The sequence below is a fragment of the Panulirus ornatus genome, chromosome 15 (genome assembly GCF_036320965.1).
Source record: "Panulirus ornatus isolate Po-2019 chromosome 15, ASM3632096v1, whole genome shotgun sequence".
Taxonomy (NCBI): Eukaryota; Metazoa; Arthropoda; class Malacostraca; order Decapoda; family Palinuridae; genus Panulirus; species Panulirus ornatus.
In genome coordinates this window covers 22,028,419-22,054,636 of record NC_092238.1, presented here as the reverse complement: position 1 = coordinate 22,054,636, position 26,218 = coordinate 22,028,419, and the positions used below count along the sequence as shown (strand labels likewise).

At 41.0% G+C, this 26,218-nt stretch overlaps 1 protein-coding gene across 1 annotated transcript in view; it reads right to left on the bottom strand.

Moving 5' to 3' along the window:
• LOC139753622 (globin-like) overlaps window positions 1-26,218 on the bottom strand; it is a 44,944-nt gene that overhangs the window by 15,383 nt on the left and 3,343 nt on the right. Inside the window, exons 2-3 of the mRNA XM_071670238.1 lie at window positions 23,203-23,400; window positions 12,320-12,425 (exon numbers count right to left, since the gene is read on the bottom strand). Of these exons, the coding sequence (XP_071526339.1) occupies window positions 12,320-12,425; window positions 23,203-23,400 (304 nt within the window). The remainder of the gene's footprint in view (window positions 1-12,319; window positions 12,426-23,202; window positions 23,401-26,218) is intronic.

Below are 26,218 nucleotides of genomic sequence, written 5' to 3'. Positions count from 1 at the left end.
ATATGGTTGCGAGACATGGGCTGCGGTTGTGCGGAGGAGGATGGATGTGTTGGAAATGAAATGTTTAAGGACAATATGTGGTGTAAGGTGGTTTGATCGAGTAAGCAATGAAAGGGTAAGAGAGATGTGTGGTAATAAAAAGAGTGTGGTTGAGAGAGCAGAAGAGGGTTTGGACATATGGGGAGAATGAGTAAGGAAAGGTTGACAAAGAGGATATATGTGTCAGAGGTGGAGGGAGCAAGGAGAGGCGGGAGACCAAACTGGAGGTGGAAGGATGGAGTGAAAAAGACTTTGAGCGATCAGGTCCTGAACATACAGGAGGGTGAGAGGCGTGCAAGGAATTGGAACGATATTATACTGAGGTCGACGTGCTGTCACAGGACTGAAACCGGGCATTTGAAATGTCTTGGGTAATCCATGGAAAGGTCTATGGGGCCTGGATGTGGATAGGAAGTTGTGGTTTCGGTGCATTACATATGACAGCCAGAGACTGAGTGTGATCGAATGTGGCCTTTTTTGTCTTCCTGACGCTACCTCGCTGACGCAGGAGGTGTCGATGCTGTTGCCTGTGGGGCGGGGTGGAATGCCACTAAAGGGGGTAGGAGCGGGGAACTGGACACTACCCCCCCCCCCCCTTTCTTGTATTTCAATTTCTAAAAGAGGAAACAGAAGGAGCAGGAAGGGAGTGCTCATCCTCCTTGTAGGCTCAGGTTGGAGTGTCTGAATGTGTGTGTATGTAACCAAGTTGAGAAGAGACGAAAGATAAGTAGTATGTTTGAGGAAAGAAACTTGGATGTTGTGGCTCTGGGTGAAAAGAAACTCAGGGGTTAAGGGGAAGAATAGTTTGGAAATGTCTTAAGAGGAAGGTCAGGGGTTGGTGAGAGGACAAGAGCTAAGGAAAGAGTAGAACCACTCTTGGAGCAGGAGTTGTGGGAGTGTGTGAATGAAAGTAAGGAAGGAAATTCTAGGTTGATGTGGGCAAAACTGAAAGTGGATGGCGAGAGATGGGTGATTATTATTGCTTATGTACCTGGTCATGAGGAGAAAGATCATGAGAGGCAAGAGTATTGGGAGCAGCTGAGTGAATGTGTTAGCAGTTATGATGTTAGAGATCGGGCATTTGCGATGAGTGATTTAAATGTGAAGGTAAGTAATGTAGCAGTTGAGGGTGTAACAGGTGTACATGGAGTATTTAGTGTTATGAATGGAAATGGTGAAGAGCTTGTGGAGTTTGCTGAAACACGACTGGTCATTGGGAATACCTGGCTTAAAAAAGGGTATACACAAGTATACATTGAGTAGGAGAGATGGTCAGCGTGCATTACTGAATGACATATAACTGATAGGCGTGTAAAAGAGAGACTTTTGGATGTAAATGTGCTGAGAGGGGCAGCTGGTGGAATATCTAATCACTATCTTCTGCAGGCGAAGGTGAAGATTTGTAGAGGTTTTCAAAAAAGAAGAGAAAATGTCAGAGAGAAAAGAGTGGTGAGAGTGAGTTTGGAAAGGAGACTTGCGTGAGGAAGTACCAGGAGAGATTGAATGTAGAATGGCAAAAGGTGAGAGCAAATAACGTGAGGGGAGTGGGTGAGCAATGAGATGTACTTAGGGAAGCAGTAATGGCGTATGGAAGAGATGCATGTGACATGAACAGAGCATCTGATTGAGGAGGAGCATGTGGTTTCAGAAGTGGTAGAGGATGTGTGGATCAGGTGTTTTCTTTGAAGGATGTATGTGAGAAATACTTAGAAAAACAGATGGATTTGTATGTAGCATTTATGGATCTGGAGAAGGCATATGATAGGGATGACAGAAGGACTTAAGCATACATGGTGTGGGAGGAAAGCTATAATCAGAAGTTTTTATCAAGGGTGTAAGGCATGTGTACGAGTAAGAAGAGAGGGGAATGAATGGTTCCATGGGAAGGTTGGTCTGCGGCAGGGGTGTGTGATGTCACCATGGCTGTTTAATTTGTTTATGGATGGGGTGGTGAGGAAGGTAAATGTAAGTCTTGGATTGAGGGGCGGGTATGCAGACCGTAGGGAAGGTAAGGGCCTTGTGAAGTGATTCACTTGTTTGCTGATGATACAGCGCTGGTGGCAGATTCGAATGAGAAACAGCAGAAATTGGTAACTGAATTTGGAATGTCTTAATTGGTAATACTAAAAACTTTAATTTGCCCCCAGACAATTTTAAAGCCTATCCTAGCATTAAACAAAGCATTATGAGAGAATTGACAAAACAAGAAACAAAAACATTTTCAAGACACCCAGCAACCCAGGTCATGTGACCCCCTCCCCCTCCCTTAATCACTCTCCCTTACAACGGTTACGGCCAGACAAAGCAGACAGTGCTTGGTCTATAAAGACTGGGGCTGGACGGCGGAACTCAAATATGATGTCGTGCCACATGTATAGAAAAATCACACGTTAAATAAAACTGTATGAATTCCAAATGAAGTGCGATTTCACCTTCATACTATCATCGCGGACAAGTGATCACCATATCTATCTATCTAACTATATATATATATATATATATATATATATATATATATATATATATATATATATATATATATATATATATATATATTTGCTTTGTCGCTGTCTCCCGCGTTTGCGAGGTAGCGCAAGGAAACAGACGAAAGAAATGGCCCAACCCACCCCCATACACATGTATATACATACGTACACACACGCAAATATACATACCTACACAGCTTTCCATGGTTTACCCCAGGCGCTTCACATGCCCTGATTCTATCCACTGACAGCACGTCAACCCCGGTATACCACATCGATCCAATTCACTCTATTCCTTGCCCTCCTTTCACCCTCCTGCATGTTCAGGCCCCGATCACACAAAATCTTTTTCACTCCATCTTTCCACCTCCAATTTGGTCTCCCACTTCTCCTCGTTCCCTCCACCTCCGACACATATATCCTCTTGGTCAATCTTTCCTCACTCATTCTCTCCATGTGCCCAAACCATTTCAAAACACCCTCTTTGCTCACTCAACCACGCTCTTTTTATTTCCACACATCTCTCTTACCCTTACGTTACTTACTCGATCAAACCACCTCACACCACACATTGTCCTCAAACATCTCATTTCCAGCACATCCATCCTCCTGCGCACAACTCTATCCATAGCCCATGCCTCGCAACCATACAACATTGTTGGAACCACTATTCCTTCAAACATACCCATTTTTGCTTTCCGAGATAATGTTCTCGACTTCCACACATTCTTCAAGGCTCCCAGAATTTTCGCCCCCTCCCCCACCCTATGATCCACTTCCGCTTCCATGGTCCCATCCGCTGCCAGATCCACTCCCAGATATCTAAAACACTTTACTTCCTCCAGTTTTTCTCCATTCAAACTTACCTCCCAATTGACTTGACCCTCAACCCTACTGTACCTAATAACCTTGCTCTTATTCACATTTACTCTTAACTTTCTTCTTTCACACACTTTACCAAACTCAGTCACCAGCTTCTGCAGTTTCTCACATGAATCAGCCACCAGCGTTGTAGCATCAGCGAACAACAACTGACTCACTTCCCAAGCTCTCTCATCCCCAACAGACTTCATACTTGCCCCTCTTTCCAAAACTCTTGCATTCACCTCCCTAACAACCCCATCCATAAACAAATTAAACAACCATGGAGACATCACACACCCCTGCCGCAAACCTACATTCACTGAGAACCAATCACTTTCCTCTCTTCTTACACGTACACATGCCTTACATCCTCGATAAGAACTTTTCACTGTTTCTAACAACTTGCCTCCCACACCATATATTCTTAATACCTTCCACAGAGCATCTCTATCAACTCTATCATATGCCTTCTCCAGATCCATAAATGCCACATACAAATCCATTTGCTTTCCTAAGTATTTCTCACATACATTCTTCAAAGCAAACTCCTGATCCACACATCCTCTACCACTTCTGAAACCACACTGCTCTTCCCCAATCTGGTGCTCTGTACATGCCTTCACCCTCTCAATCAATACCCTCCCATATAATTTACCAGGAACGCTCAACAAACTTATACCTCTGTAATTTGAGCACTCACTCTTATCCCCTTTGCCTTTGTACAATGGCACTATGCACGCATTCCGCCAATCCTCAGGCACCTCACCATGAGTCATACATACATTAAATAACCTTACCAACCAGTCAATAATACAGTCACCCCCTTTTTTAATAAATTCCACTGCAATACCATCCATACCTGCTGCCTTGCCGGCTTTCATCTTCCGCAAAGCTTTTACTACCTCTTCTCTGTTTACCAAATCATTTTCCCTAACCCTCTCACTTTGCACACCACCTCGACCAAAGCACCCTATATCTGCCACTCTATCATCAAACACATTCAGCAAACCTTGAAAATACTCACTCCATCTCCTTCTCACATCACCACTACTTGTTATCACCTCCCCATTTGCGCCCTTCACTGAAGTTCGCATTTGCCCCCTTGTCTTACGCACTTTATTTACCTCCTTCCAGAACATCTTTTTATTCTCCCTAAAATTTAATGATACTCTCTCACCCCAACTCTCATTTGCCCTCTTTTTCACCTCTTGCACCTTTCTCTTGACCTCCTGTCTCTTTCTTTTATACATCTCCCATATATATATATATATATATATATATATATATATATATATATATATATATATATATATATATATATATATATATATATATATATATATTCATTTGTTATACTTAAAGGAAACAGACGAGGAATGGCCCAACCCACCCACATACACATGAATATACATAACCGCCCACAAAAGCACATATACATACCTATACATTTCAACCTATACATACATATACATACGTAGACATATACATATATACACATGTACATTTCCGTACTTGCTGCCTTCATCCATTCTCGTCGCCACCCCGCCGCACACGAAAGAGCATTCCTCTCCCCCTCCCCACCTCTCCTCCAGCGAGACAGCGCCAGGAACAGACAAAAAAGGCCACATTTGTTCACACTTAGTCTCTAGCTGTCATGTGTAATGCACCGAAACCACAACTCTCTTTCCACATCCAGGCCCCACAGACCTTTCCATGGTTTACCCCAGACGCTTCAAATGCCCTGGTTCAATCTAGTGCCAGCACGCCGACCCCAGTATACCACATCGTTCCAATTCACTCTATTCCTTGCACGCCTTTCACTCTCCTGTATGTTTAGGCCCCGATCGCTCAAAATCTTTTTCACTCCATCCTTCCACCTCCAATTTGGTCTCCTGCTTCTCCTTCTTCCTCCACCTCTGACACATATATCCTCTTTGTCAATCTTTCCTCACTCATTCTCTCCATATGTCCAAACTATTTCAACACATCCTCTTCTGCTCTCTCAACCACACTCTTTTTATCACCACACATCTCTCTTACCCTTTCATTACTTACTCGATCAAACCACCTCACACCACATACTGTCCTCAAACATTTCATTTCCAACACATCCACCCTCCTCCGCACAACCCAATCTATAGCCCATGCCTCGCAACCATATAACATTATTGGAACCACTATTCCTTCAAACATACCCATTTTTGCTCTCCGAGATAACGTTTTCGCCTTCCACACATTCTTCAACGCTCCCAGAACCTTCGCTCCTTCCCCAACCCTGGAATTCACCTCGCTTCCATGATTCCATCCGCTGTTAAGTCCACTCCCAGATATTTAAAACACTTCACTTCCTCCAGTTTTTCTCCATTCAAACTTACATCGCAAGTAACTTGTCCCTCAAACCTACTGAACTTAATATCCTTGCTCTTATTCACATTTACTCGCAGCTTTCTTCTTTCACACACTTTACCAAACTGTCACCCGAATCAGCCACCAGCGCTGTATCATCAGCGAACAACAACTGACTCACTTCCCAAATCCTCATCCACAACAGACTGCATAATTGCCCCTCTCTCCAAAACTCTTGCATTTACCTCCCTAACCACCACATCCATAAACAAATTAAACTACCATGGAGACAACACGCGCCCATGCCGCAAACCGACATTCACTGGGAACCAATCACTTTCCTCTCTTCCTACTCGTACACATGCCATACGTCTTTGGTAAAAACTTTCCACTGCTTCTAGCAACTTACATCCCACACCATATACTCTTAAAACCTTCCACAAAGCATCTCTATCAACCCTATCACATTCCTTTTCCAGATACATAAATGCTACATGAAAATTCATCTGTTTTCCTAAGTATTTTTCACATACATTCTTCAAAGCAAACACATCCTCTACCACTTCCGAAATCACACCGCTCTTCCCAATCTGATGCTCTGTACATTTCTTTACCCTAAATCAATACCCTCCCATATAATTTCCCAGGAATACTCAACAAACTTATACCTCTGTAATTTGAACACTCACCTTTATCCCCTTTGCCTTTGTACAATGGCACTATGCCAAAGAGTGAAAGATTGGCAAAAGATGGACATTATGAAATACAAATATAGAAAAATAGATGACATGCAGCTTTACTGAAAACTATGGCAGGAAAAAGAGAATGTAATCCATACTGACCGTGGTGTATGTCATCCATACTGACCGTGAGTATGTGATCTATACTGATCGTGATGTATGTGATCCATACTGATCGTGGAGTATGTGATCCATTCTGACCGTGATGTATGTGATCCATACTGACCGTGGTGTATGTGATCCATGCTGATCGTGATGTATGTGATCCATACTGACCGTGATGTATGTGACCCATACTGACCGTGGAGTATGTAATCCATACTGATAGTGATGTATGTGATCCATACTGACCGTGGTGTATGTGACCCATACTGACCGTGGAGTATGTAATCCATGCTGATCGTGATGTATGTGATCCATACTGACCGTGGTGTATGTGACCCATACTGACCGTGCAGTATGTGATCCATACCGACCGTGCAGTATGTAATCCATACTGACCGTGGTGTATGTGACCCATACTGACCGTGGAGTATGTAATCCATACTGATCGTGATGTATGTGATCCAACTGACCGTGGAGTATGTAATCCATACTGACCGTGACGTATGTGATCCATACTGACCGTGCAGTATGTGATCCATACTGATCGTGATGTATGTGACCCATACTGACCGTGGAGTAGGTAATCCATACTGATCGTGATGTATGTGACCCATACTGACCGTGGAGTATGTGATCCATACTGATCGTGATGTATGTGATCCATACTGACCGTGGAGTATGTAATCCATACTGATCGTGATGTATGTGATCCATACTGACCGTGGAGTATGTAATCCATACTGATCGTGATGTATGTGATCCATACTGACCGTGGAGTATGTAATCCATACTGACCGTGATGTATGTGATCCATACTGACCGTGGAGTATGTGATCCATACTGATCGTGATGTATGTGATCCATACTGACCGTGGAGTATGTGATCCATACTGATCGTGATGTATGTGATCCATACTGACGGTGATGTATGTGATCCATAATGACCATGATGTATGTGATCCATACTGACCGTGGAGTATGTGATCCATACTGACCGTGATGTATGTGATCCATAGTGACCATGATGTATGTGATCCATACTGACCGTGATGTATGTGATCCACACTGACCGTGGAGTATGTGATCCATATTGACCGTAATGTATGTGATGCATACTGACTGTGATGTATGTGATCCATACTGACCGTGATATATGTCATCCATACTGACCGTGGAATATGTAATCCATACTGACAGTGATGCATGTGATCCATACTGGCCGTGGAGTATGTGATCCATACTGGCCGTGGAGTATGTGATCCATACTGACCGTGATGTATGTGATCCATAATGACAGTAGTGTATGTGACCACTACTGACAGTAGTGCAGGTGATCCAAGCTATCCGTAGTGTATTTGATCCATACTGTCAAGTGTGTGATCCATACTGACCGTGGTGCATATGATCCATTCTGACCATAGTATATGTAATCCATACAGACTGTAGTGTATGTGATCCATCCTGATCGTGGCGTATGTGATCCATACTAACTGTAGCATAAGTAATCCATACTGACAGTAGTATATGTGATCCATACTGACCGCGATGTATGTAATCCATACTGACCATGGTTTATGTGATCCATACTGACCATGGTGTATGTGATCCATACTGACTGCAGTGTATGTGATCAACACTGACTGTAGTGTATGTGATCCATACTGGCCATGGAATATGTGATCCATACTAACCGTGGTATAAGACATCCATATTGACCATGGTGTATGTGATCAATACTTACCATGGTGTATGTGATCCTTACTGACCACAGTGTATGTGATCTATACTGACCGCGGTGTGATCCATAATGACTGTGGTGTACATGATCCATACTGACCGTAGTGTAAGCGATCTATACGGACCGTAGTGTACATGATCCATACTGACCGTAGTGTACATGATCCATACTGACCATAGTGTACATGATCCATACTGACCGTAGTGCATGTGATCCATACTGACCGTAGTGTACATGATCCATACTGACCGTAGTGTACATGATCCATACTGACCGTAGTGTACATGATCCATACTAAACGTAGTGTACATGATCCATACTGACCGTAGTGTACATGATCCATACTGACCGCAGTGTACATGATCCATACTGACCATAGTGTACATGATCCATACTGACCGTAGTGTATGTGATCCATACTGACCGTAGTGTACATGATCCATACTGACCGTAGTGTACATGATCCATACTGACCATAGTGTACATGATCCATACTGACCGTAGTGTATGTGATCCATACTGACCGTAGTGTACATGATCCATACTGACCGTAGTGTACATGATCCATACTGACCGTAGTGTATGCGATCTATACTGACCGTAGCGTATGTGATCTATACTGACCGTAGTGTACATGATCCATACTGACCGTAGTGTATGTGATCCATACTGACCGTAGTGTACATGATCCATACTGACCGTAGTGTACATGATCCATACTGACCGTAGTGTACATGATCCATACTGACCATATTGTACATGATCCATACTGACCGTAGTGTATGTGATCCATACTGACCGTAGTGTACATGATCCATACTGACCGTAGTGTACATGATCTATACTGACCGTAGTGTATGCTATCTATACTGACCGTAGTGTATGCGATCTATACTGACCGTAGTGTACATGATCCATACTGACCGTACTGTACATGATCCATACTGACCGTAGTGTATGCGATCTATACTGACAGTAGTGTATGCGATCTATAAAGACCGTAGTGTATGTGATCCATACTGACCGTAATGTACATGATCCATACTGACCGTAGTGTATGCGATCTATACTGACCGTAGTGTATGCGATCTATACTGACCGTAGTGTATGTGATCTATACTGACCGTAGTGTATGCGATCTATACTGACCGTAGTGTATACGATCAATACTGACCGTAGTGTACGTGATCCATACTGACCGTAGTGTACATGATCCATACTGACCGTAGTGTACATGATCCATACTGACCGTAGTGTATGTGGTCCATACTGACCGTGGAATATGTGATCCATACTGACCGTAGTGTATGTGATCCATACTGACCGTAGTGTATGTGATCCATACTGACCGTAGTGTACATGATCCATACTGACCGTAGTGTACATGATCCATACTGACCGTAGTGTATGTGGTCCATACTGACCGTAGTGTATGTGATCCATACTGACCGTAGTGTACATGATCCATACTGACCGTAGTGTATGTGATCCATACTGACCGTAGTGTACATGATCCATACCTTGACCGTAGTGTACAGATCGTAGTGTCTGTTCATACTGACCGTAGTGTACTGACCGTAGTGTATGTGGTCCATACTGACCGTAGTGTATGTGATCCATACTGACCGTAGTGTATGTGATCCATACTGACCGTAGTGTACGTGATCCATACTGACCGTAGTGTACATGACCCAAACTGACGGTAGTGTATGTGATCCATACTGACCGTAGTGTACATGATCCATACTGACCGTAGTGTATGTGATCCATACTGACCGTAGTGTACATGATCCATACTGACCGTAGTGTATGTGATCCATACTGACCGTAGTGTATGTGATCCATACTGACCGTAGTGTACATGATCCATACTGACCGTAGTGTATGTGATCCATACTGACCGTAGTGTACATGATCCATACTGACCGTAGTGTATGCGATCTATACTGACCGTAGTGTATGTGATCTATACTGACCGTAGTGTATGTGATCCATACTGACCGTAGTGTATGTGATCCATACTGACCGTAGTGTATGTGATCCATACTGACCGTAGTGTACATGATCCATACTGACCGTAGTGTATGTGATCCATACTGACCGTAGTGTACGTGATCCATACTGACCGTAGTGTATGTGGTCCATACTGACCGTAGTGTATGTGGTCCATATTGACCGTAGTGTATGTGATCCGTACTGACCGTGGAATATGTGATCCATACTGACCGTAGTGTATGTGATCCATACTGACCGTAGTGTATGTGATCCATACTGACCGTAGTGTACATGATCCATACTGACCGTAGTGTACATGATCAATACTGACCGTAGTGAATGTGGTCCATACTGACCGTAGTGTATGTGATCCATACTGACCGTAGTGTATGTGATCCATACTGACCGTAGTGTACATGATCCATACTGACCGTAGTGTATGTGGTCCATACTGACCGTAGTGTACATGATCCATACTGACCGTAGTGTATGTGATCCATACTGACCGTAGTGTACATGATCCATACTGACCGTAGTGTATGTGATCCATACTGACCGTAGTGTACGTGATCCATACTGACCGTAGTGTATGTGGTCCATACTGACCGTAGTTTATGTGATCCATACTGACCGTGATATATGTGATCCATACTAACCGTGGAATATGTGAACCATACTGACCGTAGTGTATGTGATCCATACTGACCGTAGTGTATGTGATCCATACTGACCGTAGTGTATGTGATCCATACTGACCGTACTGTGCATGATCCATACTGACCGTAGTGTACATGATCCATATTGACCGTAGTGTATGTGGTCCATACTGACCGTAGTGTATGTGATCCATACTGACCGTAGTGTACATGATCCATACTGACCGTAGTGTATGTGATCCATACTGACCGTAGTGTACATGATCCATACTGACCGTAGTGTACATGATCCATACTGACCGTAGTGTATGTGATCCATACTGACCGTAGTGTACGTGATCCATACTGACCGTAGTGTATGTGATCCATACTGACCGTAGTGTACATGATCCATACTGACCGTAGTGTATGTGATCCATACTGACCGTAGTGTACGTGATCCATACTGACCGTAGTGGATGTGATCCATACTGACCGTAGTGTACGTGATCCATACTGACCGTAGTGTATGTGATCCATACTGACCGTAGTGTACATGATCCAAACTGACCGTAGTGTATGTGATCCATACTGACCGTAGTGTACATGATTCATACTGACCGTAGTGTATGTGGTCCATACTGACCGTAGTGTATGTGATCCATACTGACCGTAGTGTACATGATCCATACTGACCGTAGTGTATGCGATCTATACTGACCGTAGTGTACGTGATTCATACTGACCGTAGTGTATATGATCCATACTGACCGTAGTGTATGTGGTCCATACTGACCGTAGTGTACATGATCCATACTGACCGTAGTGTATGTGGTCCATACTGACCGTAGTGTATGTGATCCATACTGACCGTAGTGTATGTGATCCATACTGACCGTAGTGTACATGATCCATACTGACCGTAGTGTATGTGGTCCATACTGACCGTAGTGTATGTGATCCATACTGACCGTAGTGTACATGATCCATACTGACCGTAGTGTATGCGATCTATACTGACCGTAGTGTACGTGATCCATACTGACCGTAGTGTACATGATCCATACTGACCGTAGTGTATGTGGTCCATACTGACCGTAGTGTACATGATCCATACTGACCGTAGTGTACATGATCCATACTGACCGTAGTGTATGCGATCTATACTGACCGTAGTGTATGTGATCCATACTGACCGTAGTGTACATGATCCATACTGACCGTAGTGTATGTGGTCCATACTGACCGTAGTGTATGTGATCCATACTGACCGTAGTGTATGTGATCCATACTGACCGTAGTGTACATGATCCATACTGACCGTAGTGTATGTGATCCATACTGACCGTAGTGTACATGATCCATACTGACCGTTGTGCCGTGAGCTGCCAGTCTCTTGTTACTCAATAGCTCCTCATTCGTCTTGTTGGCAAACCCCTTAAATCTGGTCTTAAGACTTGGCTCACTGCGGAAAAGTCTGCAAGAATGAGAGCTACCGTCATGGACGGTCACTTAACCTGGTCTGGTTCACATGTTTAGTTAGTGTAGGAGGTCGTGATAATGAGAGCTACCGTCATGGACGGACACTTAACCTGGTCTGGTTCACATGTTTAGTTAGTGTAGGAGGTCGTGATAATGAGAGCTACCGTCATGGACGGACACTTAACCTGGTCTGGTTCACATGTTTAGTTAGTGTAGGAGGTCGTGATAATTGGCCTAAAGAACATATGGTGGAGGACTGTCATAACATTGACCACAGTAAAGTTGTTTTTACTGTAGATGTTGTGGGTTATGTTGTTATGTGTTTACCTGAGAAAGATAGGCAACTGGAGGCCTGATTGGTCCACGACTGGGTTGTGTTGTAAAGAAAAAATAAAAAAAGATTTTAACGTGACAACAAAACGTAATTCCACTCAACAGTATTTTTTTTAAGCTAACACCGACACTTCGCTACTTTGCATTTGACTTCTACTGTCCACATTAATGCTGTCATTTATACAATTTAATTCTGATATTTTTCTCAGGGTATACCTAGATTTATAAAATATTTGTCTATAAGAATTTTGGAAAGGTCCTTATAGTCTTACCATTCACTACGTCTGATGGTAACTTATTCCAGTGTTCAACACAAAAAAAAGTTTTCCCAAGTCCGTACTAAGTCTTTATATACATACTCTATTGTTCTCAGCTATAATATCCCTTTATTATATGTAGTGTTCTCAGCTATAATATCCCTTCATTATATGTAGTGTTCTCAGCTATAACGTTCCCTCAATATGTGTTGATTCTTATATATATATATATATATATATATATATATATATATATATATATATATTTTTTTTTTTTTTTTTTTTTATACTTTGTCGCTGTCTCCCGCGTTTGCGAGGTAGCGCAAGGAAACAGACGAAAGAAATGGCCCAACCCACCCCCATACACATGTATATAAGTACGTCCACAACCGCAAATATACATACCTACACAGCTTTCCATGGTTTACCCCAGACGCTTCACATGCCCTGATTCAAACCACTGACACCACGTCAACCCCGGTATACCACATCGATCCAATTCACTCTACTCCTTGCCCTCCTTTCACCCTCCTGCATGTTCAGGCCCCGATCACACAAAATCTTTTTCACTCCATCTTTCCACCTCCAATTTGGTCTCCCACTTCTCCTCGTTCCCTCCACCTCCGACACATATATCCTCTTGGTCAATCTTACCTCACTCATTCTCTCCATGTGCCCAAACCATTTCAAAACACCCTCTTCTGCTCTCTCAACCACGCTCTTTTTATTTCCACATATCTCTCTTACCCTTACGTTACTTACTCGATCAAACCACCTCACACCACACATTGTCCTCAAACATCTCATTTCCAGCACATCCATCCTCCTGCGCACAACTCTATCCATAGCCCACGCCTCGCAACCATACAACATTGTTGGAACCACTATTCCTTCAAACATACCCATTTTTGCTTTCCGAGATAATGTTCTCGACTTCCACACATTCTTCAAGGCTCCCAGGATTTTCGCCCCCTCACCCACCCTATGATCCACTTCCACTTCCATGGTTCCATCCGCTGCCAGATCCACTCCCAGATATCTAAAACACTTTACTTCCTCCAGTTTTTCTCCATTCAAACTTACCTCCCAATTGACTTGACCCTCAACCCTTACTGTACCTAATAACCTTGCTCTTATTCACATTTACTCTTAACTTTCTTCTTTCACACACTTTACCAAACTCAGTCACCAGCTTCTGCAGTTTCTCACATGAATCAGCCACCAGCACTGTATCATCAGCGGACAACAACTGACTCACTTCTCAAACTCTCTCATCCCCAACAGACTTCATGTGATATATATATATCACATGTTTACCAAATGGGGTCATAGCTTCGTCTCTTCGATGTATATCAACTGACTGTTATATTTCTCTCTGGTGTCTCCCCTGATGATGTGATTATTACACGAAAGTGCACTTGAAACTTTTCGTGTTTCATTTTCCCCGTGGACTCATAGGAATATCTTGATCGCGCGCAAAATTGTGATCCTTTCCAATATATATATTTTTTTTTTTTTTTTTTGCTTTGTCGCTGTCTCCCGCGTTTGCGAGGTAGCGCAAGGAAACAGACGAAAGAAATGGCCCAACCCACCCCCATACACATGTATATACATACGTCCACACACGCAAATATACATACCTACACAGCTTTCCATGGTTTACCCCAGACGCTTCACATGCCTTGATTCAATCCACTGACAGCACGTCAACCCCGGTATACCACATCGCTCCAATTCACTCTATTCCTTGCCCTCCTTTCACCCTCCTGCATGTTCAGGCCCCGATCACACAAAATCTTTTTCACTCCATCTTTCCACCTCCAATTTGGTCTCCCTCTTCTCCTCGTTCCCTCCACCTCCGACACATATATCCTCTTGGTCAATCTTTCCTCACTCATTCTCTCCATGTGCCCAAACCATTTCAAAACACCCTCTTCTGCTCTCTCAACCACGCTCTTTTTATTTCCACACATCTCTCTTACCCTTACGTTACTTACTCGATCAAACCACCTCACACCACACATTGTCCTCAAACATCTCATTTCCAGCACATCCATCCTCCTGCGCACAACTCTATCCATAGCCCACGCCTCGCAACCATACAACATTGTTGGAACCACTATTCCTTCAAACATACCCATTTTTGCTTTCCGAGATAATGTTCTCGACTTCCACACAGTCTTCAAGGCTCCCAGAATTTTCGCCCCCTCCCCCACACTATGATCCACTTCCGCTTCCATGGTTCCATCCGCTGCCAGATCCACTCCCAGATATCTAAAACACTTCACTTCCTCCAGTTTTTCTCCATTCAAACTCACCTCCCAATTGACTTGACCCTCAACCCTACTGTACCTAATAACCTTGCTCTTATTCACATTTACTCTTAACTTTCTTCTTTCACACACTTTACCAAACTCAGTCACCAGCTTCTGCAGTTTCTCACATGAATCAGCCACCAGCGCTGTATTATATATATATACATATATATATATATATATATATATATATATATATATATATATATATATATATATATATATATATTTTTTTTTTTTTTTTCTTTTTTGCTTTGTCGCTGTCTCCCGCGTTTGCGAGGTAGCGCAAGGAAACAGACGAAAGAAATGGCCCAACCCACCCCCATACACATGTATATACATACGTCCACACACGCAAATATACATACCTACACAGCTTTCCATGGTTTACCCCAGGCGCTTCACATGCCTTGATTCAATCCACTGACAGCACGTCAACCCCGGTATACCACATCGCTCCAATTCACTCTATTCCTTGCCCTCCTTTCACCCTCCTGCATGTTCAGGCCCCGATCACACAAAATCTTTTTCACTCCATCTTTCCACCTCCAATTTGGTCTCCCTCTTCTCCTCGTTCCCTCCACCTCCGACACATATATCCTCTTGGTCAATCTTTCCTCACTCATTCTCTCCATGTGCCCAAACCATTTCAAAACACCCTTTTCTGCTCTCTCAACCACGCTCTTTTTATTTCCACACATCTCTCTTACCCTTACGTTACTTACTCGATCAAACCACCTCACACCACACATTGTCCTCAAACATCTCATTTCCAGCACATCCATCCTCCTGCGCACAACTCTATCCATAGCCCACGCCTCGCAACCATACAACATTGTTGGAACCACTATTCCTTCAAACATACCCATTTTTGCTTTCCGAGATAATGTTCTCGACTTTCACACATTCTTCAAGGCTCCCAGAATTTTCGCCCCCTCCCCCACCCTATGATCCACTTCCGCTTCCATGGTTCCATCCGCTGCCAGATCCACTCCCAGATATCTAAAACACTTCACTTCCTCCAGTTTTTCTCCATTCAAACTCACCTCCCAACTGACTTGACCCTCAACCCTACTGTACCTAATAACCTTGCTCTTATTCACATTTACTCTTAACTTTCTTCTTCCACACACTTTACCAAACTCAGTCACCAGCTTCTGCAGTTTCTCACATGAATCAGCCACCAGCGCTGTATCATCAGCGAACAACAACTGACTCACTTCCCAAGCTCTCTCATCCCCAACAGACTTCATACTTGCCCCTCTTTCCAAAACTCTTGCATTCACCTCCCTAACAACCCCATCCATAAACAAATTAAACAACCATGGAGACATCACACACCCCTGCCGCAAACCTACATTCACTGAGAACCAATCACTTTCCTCTCTTCCTACACGTACACATGCCTTACATCCTCGATAAAAACTTTTCACTGCTTCTAACAACTTGCCTCCCACACCATATATTCTTAATACCTTCCACAGAGCATCTCTATCAACTCTATCATATGCCTTCTCCAGATCCATAAATGCTACATACAAATCCATTTGCTTTTCTAAGTATTTCTCACATACTTTCTTCAAAGCAAACACCTGATCCACACATCCTCTACCACTTCTGAAACCACACTGCTCTTCCCCAATCTGATGCTCTGTACATGCCTTCACCCTCTCAATCAATACCCTCCCATATAATTTACCAGGAATACTCAACAAACTTATACCTCTGTAATTTGAGCACTCACTCTTAACCCCTTTGCCTTTGTACAATGGCACTATGCACGCATTCCGCCAATCCTCAGGCACCTCACCATGAGTCATACATACATTAAATAACCTTACCAACCAGTAAACAATACAGTCACCCCCTTTTTTAATATATATATATATATATATATATATATATATATATATATATATATATATATATATATATATATATATATATATATATTGGAAAGGATCACAATTTTGCACGTGATGAAGATATTCCTACGAGTCCATGGGGAAAATGAAACACGATAAGTTCCCTAGTGCACTTTCGTGTAATAATCACACCATCAGGCGTGAACATGGAGGAGGGTGACAGGCGTGCAAGGAATAGAGTGAATTGGAACGATGTGGTATACCGGGGTCGACGTGCTGTCGGTGGATTGAACCACGGCAAGTGAAGCGTCTGGGGTAAACCATGGAAAGTTTTGTGGGGCCTGGATGTGGAAAGGAGGCTGTGGTTTCGGTGCATTATTACATGACAACTAGAGACTGAGTGTGCACTACCTCGCGCACGTGCGAGGGGAAGGGGTGTCATTTCATGTGTGGCGGGGTTGCGACGGGAATGAATAAAGGCAGCAAGTATAAATTATGTACATGTGTATATGTGTATATGTCTGTGTATGTATATATATGTATACATTGAAATGTAGAGGTATGTATATGTGCGTGTATGGACGTGTATGTATATACATGTGTATGTGGGTGGGTTGGGCCATTCTTGTCCTTCTCAATACTCCTGCTGCTGCTGTTCTTCACAAAGTCTAGTCCGTAAGTCTTGTGTAAACGTAGTTGCTTTATAAGTTACGTTATCGGCCACAACTTGTTAAAGGGAGAGTTGTAAAATGTATAAAGAAGGTAACGTTCTAATATTATATAATAATTCTTAATATATGTAAGTTGTCACCTTCAGCTTGACTGGATTCATAATGTCCTCGTGACAAATTTATCAAACAGTTTGGGTGATCTTCCAATGTTATGTTCATCATTAATGTTTCTTATTATATTTACTATGTTCTTTAACTATCATGCTCTTACTTACCTCCACAAACTTGCCTACTGAAACTGTTTTCTATTACCCGTATTACTTGTATCATTGTTTTTCTGAAAGGAGCTTAGGTTTGTTTTCATGTGTATCACATGTACAAAATGTTATTTTCATATGAGTATCACATGTACATAATGTTATTTCAATATGTGTATCACATGTACATAATGTTATTTCAATATGTGTATCACATGTAGGTTTGTTTTCACGTGTATCATATGTACAAAATGTTATTTTCATATGAGTATCACATGTACATAATGTTATTTCAATATGTGTATCACATGTAGGTTTGTTTTCATGTGTATCACATGTACAAAATGTTATTTTCATATGAGTATCACATGTACATAATGTTATTTCAATATGTGTATCACATGTAGGTTTGTTTTCATGTGTATCACATGTACAAAATGTTATTTTCATATGAGTATCACATGTACAAAATGTTATTTTCATATGAGTATCACATGTACATAATGTTATTTCAATGTGTATCACATGTAGGTTTGTTTTCACGTGTATCATATGTACAAAATGTTATTTTCATATGAGTATCACATGTACATAATGTTATTTCAATATGTGTATCACATGTACATAATGTTATTTTGATGTGTATCACATGTATATAAGTACATAATGTTATCTAAATATGTGTATCACATTATATAACTAACATAATGTTATTTTAATGTGTATCATATGTGTATAAGTACATAATGTTATTTCACTATGTGTATCACATGTACATAATGTTAACTTAATGTGTATCACATGTACATAATGTTATTTTGATATGTGTATCACATATATATAAGTACATAATGTTATTTAAATATGTGTATCACATTATATAAGTTTTTTTTTTTTTTTTTTTGCTTTGTCGCTGTCTCCCGCGTTTGCGAGGTAGCGCAAGGAAACAGACGAAAGAAATGGCCCAACCCACCCCCATACACATGTATATACACACGTCCACACACGCAAATATACATACCTACACAGCTTTCCATGGTTTACCCCAGACGCCCACATGCCCTGATTCAATCCACTGACAGCACGTCAACCCCGGTATACCACATCGCTCCAAATCACTCTATTCCTTGCCCTCCTTTCACCCTCCTGCATGTTCAGGCCCCGATCACACAAAATCTTTTTCACTCCATCTTTCCACCTCCAATTTGGTCTCTCACTTCTCGTTCCCTCCACCTCCGACACATATATCCTCTCGGTCAATCTTTCCTCACTCATTCTCTCCATGTGCCCGAACCATTTCAAAACACCCTCTTCTGCTCTCTCAACCACGCTCTTTTTATTTCCACACATCTCTCTTACCCTTACGTTACTTACTCGATCAAACCATCTCACACCACATATTGTCCTCAAACATCTCATTTCCAGCACATCCATCCTCCTGCGCACAACTCTATCCATAGCCCACGCCTCGCAACCATACAACATTGCTGGAACCACTATTCCTTCAAACATACCCATTTTTGCTTTCCGAGATAATGTTCTCGACTTCCACACATTCTTCAAGGCTCCCAGAATTTTCGCCCCCTCCCCCACCCTATGATCCACTTCCGCTTCCATGGTTCCATCCGCTGCCAGATCCACTCCCAGATATCTAAAACACTTCACTTCCTCCAGTTTTTCTCCATTCAAACTCACCTCCCAATTGACTTGACCCTCAACCCTACTGTACCTAATAACATTGCTCTTATTCACATTTACTCTTAACTTTCTTTTTTCACACACTTTACCAAACTCAGTCACCAGCTTCTGCAGTTTCTCACATGAATCAGCCACCAGCGCTGTATCATCAGCGAACAACAACTGACTCACTTCCCAAGCTCTCTCATCCCCAACAGACTTCATACTTGCCCCTCTTTCCAAAACTCTTGCATTCACCTCCCTAACAACCCCATCCATAAACAAATTAAACAACCATGGAGACATCACACACCCCTGCCGCAAACCTACATTCACTGAGAACCAATCACTTTCCTCTCTTCCTACACGTACACATGCCTTACATCCTCGATAAAAACTTTTCACTGCTTCTAACAACTTGCCTCCCACACCATATATTCTTAGTACCTTCCACAGAGCATCTCTATCCACTCTTTCATATGCCTTCTCCAGATCCATAAATGCTACATACAAATCCATTTGCTTTTCTAAGTATTTCTCACATACATTCTTCAAAGCAAACACCTGATCCACACATCCTCTACCACTTCTGAAACCACACTGCTCTTCCCCAATCTGATGCTCTGTACATGCCTTCACCCTCTCAATCAGTACCCTCCCATATAATTTACCAGGAATACTCAACAAACTTATACCTCTGTAATTTGAGCACTCACTCTTATCCCCTTTGCCTTTGTACAATGGCACTATGCACGCATTCCGCCAATCCTCAGGCACCTCACCATGAGTCATACATACATTAAATAACCTTACCAACCAGTCAACAATACAGTCACCCTCTTTTTTAATAAATTCCACTGCAATACCATCCAAACCTGCTGCCTTGCCGGCTTTCATCTTCCGCAAAGCTTTTACTACCTCTTCTCTGTTTACCAAATCATTTTCCCTAACCCTCTCACTTTGCACACCACCTCGACCAAAACACCCTATGTCTGCCACTCTATCATCAAACACATTCAACAAACCTTCAAAATACTCACTCCATCTCCTTCTCACATCACCACTACTTGTTATCACCTCCCCATTTGCGCCCTTCACTGAAGTTCCCATTTGCTCCCTTGTCTTACGCACTTTATTTACCTCCTTCAAGAACATCTTTTTATTCTCCCTAAAATTTAATGATACTCTCTCACCCCAACTCTCATTTGCCCTTTTTTTCACCTCTTGCACCTTTCTCTTGACCTCCTGTCTCTTTCTTTTATACATCTCCCACTCAATTTCATTTTTTCCCCTTGCAAAAATCGTCCAAATGCCTCTCTCTTCTCTTTCACTAATACTCTTACTTCTTCATCCCACCACTCACTACCCTTTCTAATCAACCCACCTCCCACTCTTCTCATGCCACAAGCATCTTTTGCGCAATCCATCACTGATTCCCTAAATACATCCCATTCCTCCCCCACTCCCCTTACTTCCATTGTTCTCACCTTTTTCCATTCTGTACTCAGTCTCTCCTGGTACTTCCTCACACAAGTCTCCTTCCCAAGCTCACTTACTCTCACCACCCTCTTCACCCCAACATTCACTCATTATATAAGTACATAATGTTATTCTAATATGTGTACCATATGTGTACAAGTACATAATGTTATTTTAATATGTGTATCACATGTACATAATGTTATTCTAATATGTGTATCAAAAGTATATGAGTACATAATGTTATCTAAATATGTGTATCACATGTATATAAGTACATAATGTTATCTAAATATGTGTATCACATTATATAAGTACATATGTTATTTTAATATGTGTATCATATGTATATAAGTACATAATGTTATTTCAATATGTGTATCACAGGTCTACAAGTACATAATGTTATTCTGAGTATGGCATGTACATAATGTTATTTTGATAAGTGTATTACATGTATATAAGTACATAATGTTATTTAAATATGTGTATGACATTATAAAAGTATATAATGTTATTTTAATATGTATCATATGTGTATAAGTACATAATGTTATTCTAATATGAGTATGACATGTACATAATGTTATTTTGATAAATGTATCACATCTATATAAGTACAAAATGTTATCTAAATATGTGTATCACATTATATAAGTACATAATGTTATTTCAATATGTGTATCATATGTGTATGAGTACATAATGTTATCTAAATATGTGTATCAGATATATAAGTACATAATGTTATTTAAATATGTGCATCACATTATAAAAGTACATAATGTTAATCTAATATGTGTATCATATGTGTATAAGTACAAAATGTTATCTTAATATGTGTATCACACGTATATGAGTACATAATGTTATTCAAATATGTGTATCACATTATATAAGTACATAATGTCATTTTAGTATGTGTATCATATGTGTATAAGTACATAATGTTATTCTAATATGTGTATCACATGCATATAAGTACATAATGTTATTCTAATATGAGTATGACATGTACATAATGTTATTTTAATATGTGTATCACATGTACAAAATGTTATTTTGATATGTGTATCACATGTATATAAGTACATGATGTTATTTAAATATGTGTATCACATTATATAAGTACATACTGTTATTTCAATATGTGTATCATATGTGTATAAGTACATAATATCATTCTAATATGTGTATCACATGTATATAAGTACATAATGTTATTTATATATGTATATCACATTATATAAGTACATAATGTTATTTTAATATGTGTACCATATGTGTATAACAATGTTATTTTGATATGTGTATCACATGTATATAAGTACATAATGTTATTTATATATGTATATCACATTATATAAGTACATAATGTTATTTTAATATGTGTACCATATGTGTATAACAATGTTATTTTGATATGTGTATCACATGTATATAAGTACATAATGTTATTTTGATATGTGTATCACATGTATATAAGTACATAATGTTATTTAAATATGTGTATCACATTATATAAGTACATAATGTTATTTCAATGTGTATCATATGTGTATAAGTACATAATGTTATTTTAATATGTGTATCACATGTATATAAGTACATAATGTTATTTAAATACGTGTATCACATTATACAAGTACATAATGTTATCTTAATGTGTATCATATGTGTATAAGAACATAATGTTATTTCAATATGTGTATCACATGTATATAAGTACATAATGTTATTTCAATATGAGTATCACATGTATATAATGTTATTTTCATATGTGTATCACATGTATGTTCACGTATTTTTATTTGGCATGTATGTTAATGTATTTTTATATCGCGCATGTATGTTAATGTTATTTACATGTGTAAGATAAAATAATTATGGTTAAGTTAGGCAACAAAATAGACCTGACCTTACGAAGAAGTTGGCACCATGTTCCTTCAGGTCAGGTCGAACCAGGTTCCAGGTTCGAAGCATAGCTGTGCGGTGACGTAGGGTCAAGCCTGTGGTGGGGTCTGGCACATCTGCCTCAGATCCCAAGTCTCCATACTCAGCATGTGTGACTGCTCCACCCTGATCACATAACAAGGATGAAATATCATTAAGATAACTGTGTAACAGATAATGATAGTAAGAACAATATAATGATGTAACAAAGCAAAATTAATGTACACTACACCATTACCTTGCAACAGAGCCAGGGAGTGTTAAGAACAGAGGACTGAGACTTTGAGGGAATATCCTCACTTGGCTCCCTTCTCTGTTCCTTCCTTTGGAAAATTAAATACATGAGGGGAGGATTTCCAGTCCCCCCCCCCCCCGCTCCCTCCCCTTTGGGTTGCCTTCTACGACACACAGGGAATACGTGGGAAGTATTCTTCCTCCAACATCCCCAGGGATGAGACGAAAGACTGGCCCAACCCACCCACACACACATGCATGTAAATACACGTCCACACACGCACATATACATACCTACAAATTTTAACGTATACATATATACACATACACAGACATGTACATATATACACGTACATAATTCATACTTGCTGCCTTTATTCATTCCCGTCGCCAGCCCGCCACACATGGAATGACAACCCCCTCCCCCTGCATGCGCGCGAGGTAACGCTAGGAAAAGACAACAAAGGCCCCATTCGTTCACACTCAGTCTCTGGCTGTCATGCAATAATGCCCGAAACCACAGCTCCCTTTCCACATGCAGGCCCCACAGAACTTTCCATGGTTTACCCCAGACGCTTCACATGCCCTGATTCAATCCATTGACAGCACGTCGACCCCGGTATACCACATCGATCCAATTCACTCTATTCCTTGCCCGCCTTTCACCCTCCTGCATGTTCAGGCCCCGATCACTCAAAATCTTTTTCACTCCATCTTTCCACCTCCAATTTGGTCTCCCACTTCTCCTCGTTTCCTCCACCTCCGACACATATATCCTCTTGGTCAATCTTTCCTCACTCATTCTCTCCATGTGACCAAACCATTTCAAAACACCCTCTTCTGCTCTCTCAACCACGCTCTTTTTATTTCCACACATCTCTCTTACCCTTACATTACTTACTCGATCAAACCACCTCACACCACATATTGTCCTCAAACATCTCATTTCCATCACATCCACCCTCCTGCGCACACTATCCATAGCCCACGCCTCGCAACCATGCAACATTGTTGGAACCACTATTCCTTCAAACATATCCATTTTTGCTTTCGGAGATAATGTTCTCGACTTCCACACATTCTTCAAGGCTCCCAGGATTTTCGCCCCCTCCCCCACCCTATGATTCACTTCCGCTTCCATGGTTCCATCCGCTGCCAGATCCACTCCCAGATATCTAAAACACTTTACTTCCTCCAGTTTTTCTCCATTCGAACTTACCTCCCAATTGACTTGTCCCTCAACCCTACGGTACCTAATAACATTGCTCTTATTCACATTTACTCTTAACTTTCTTCTTTCACACACTTCACCAAACTCAGTCACCAGCTTCTGCAGTTACTCACATGAGTCAGCCACCAGCGCTGTATCATCAGCAAACAACAACTGATTCAGTTCCCAAGCTCTCCCATCCCCAACAGACTTCATACTTGCCCCTCTTTCCAAAACTCTTGCATTCACTTTCCTAACAACCCCATCCATAAACAAATTAAACAACCATGGAGACCTCACACACCCCTGCCGCAAACCTACATTCACTGAGAACCAATCACTTTCCTCTCTTCCTACACGTACACATGCCTTACATCCTCGATAAAAACTTTTCACTGCTTCTAACAACTTGCTTCCCACACCATATATTCTTAGTACCTTCCACAGAGCATCTCTATCAACTCTATCATATGCCTTCTCCAGATCCATAAATGCTACATACAAATCCATTTGCTTTTCTAAGTATTTCTCACATACATTCTTCAAAGCAAACACCTGATCCACACATCCTCTACCACTTCTGAAACCACACTGCTCTTCCCCAATCTGATGCTCTGTACATGCCTTCACCCTCTCAATCAATACCCTCCCATATAATTTACCAGGAATACTCAACAAACTTATACCTCTGTAATTTGAGCACTCACTCTTATCCCCTTTGCCTTTGTACAATGGCACTATGCACGCATTCCGCCAATCCTCAGGTACCTCACCATGAATCATACATACATTAAATAACCTTACCAACCAGTCAACAATACAGTCACCCCCTTTTTTAATAAATTCCACTGCAATACCATCCAAACCTGCTGCCTTGCCGGCTTTCATCTTCCGCAAAGCTTTTACTACCTCTTCTCTCTTTACCAAATCATTTTCCCTAACCCTCTCACTTTGCACACCACCTCGACCAAAACACCTTATATCTGCCACTCTATCATCAAACACATTCAACAAACCTTCAAAATACTCACTCCATCTCCTTCTCACAACACCACTACTTGTTATCACCTCCCCATTAGCCCCCTTCACTGAAGTTCCCATTTGTTCCCTTGTCTTACGCACTTTATTTACATCCTTCCAGAACATCTTTTTATTCTCCCTTAAATCTAATGATACTCTCTCACCCCAACTCTCATATATATATATATATATATATATATATATATATATATATATATATATATATATATATATATATATATATATATATATATATATATATAATATATATATATATATATATATATATATATATATATATATATATATATATATATATATATATATATATATATTGGAAAGGATCACAATTTTGCGCGTGATCAAGATATTCCTATGAGTCCACGGGGAAAATGAAACACGAAAAGTTCCCAAGTGCACTTTCGTGTAATAATCACATCATCAGGGGAGACACAAGAGAGAAATATAACAGTCAGTTGATAAACATCGAAGAGACGAAGCTAGGACGCCATTTGGT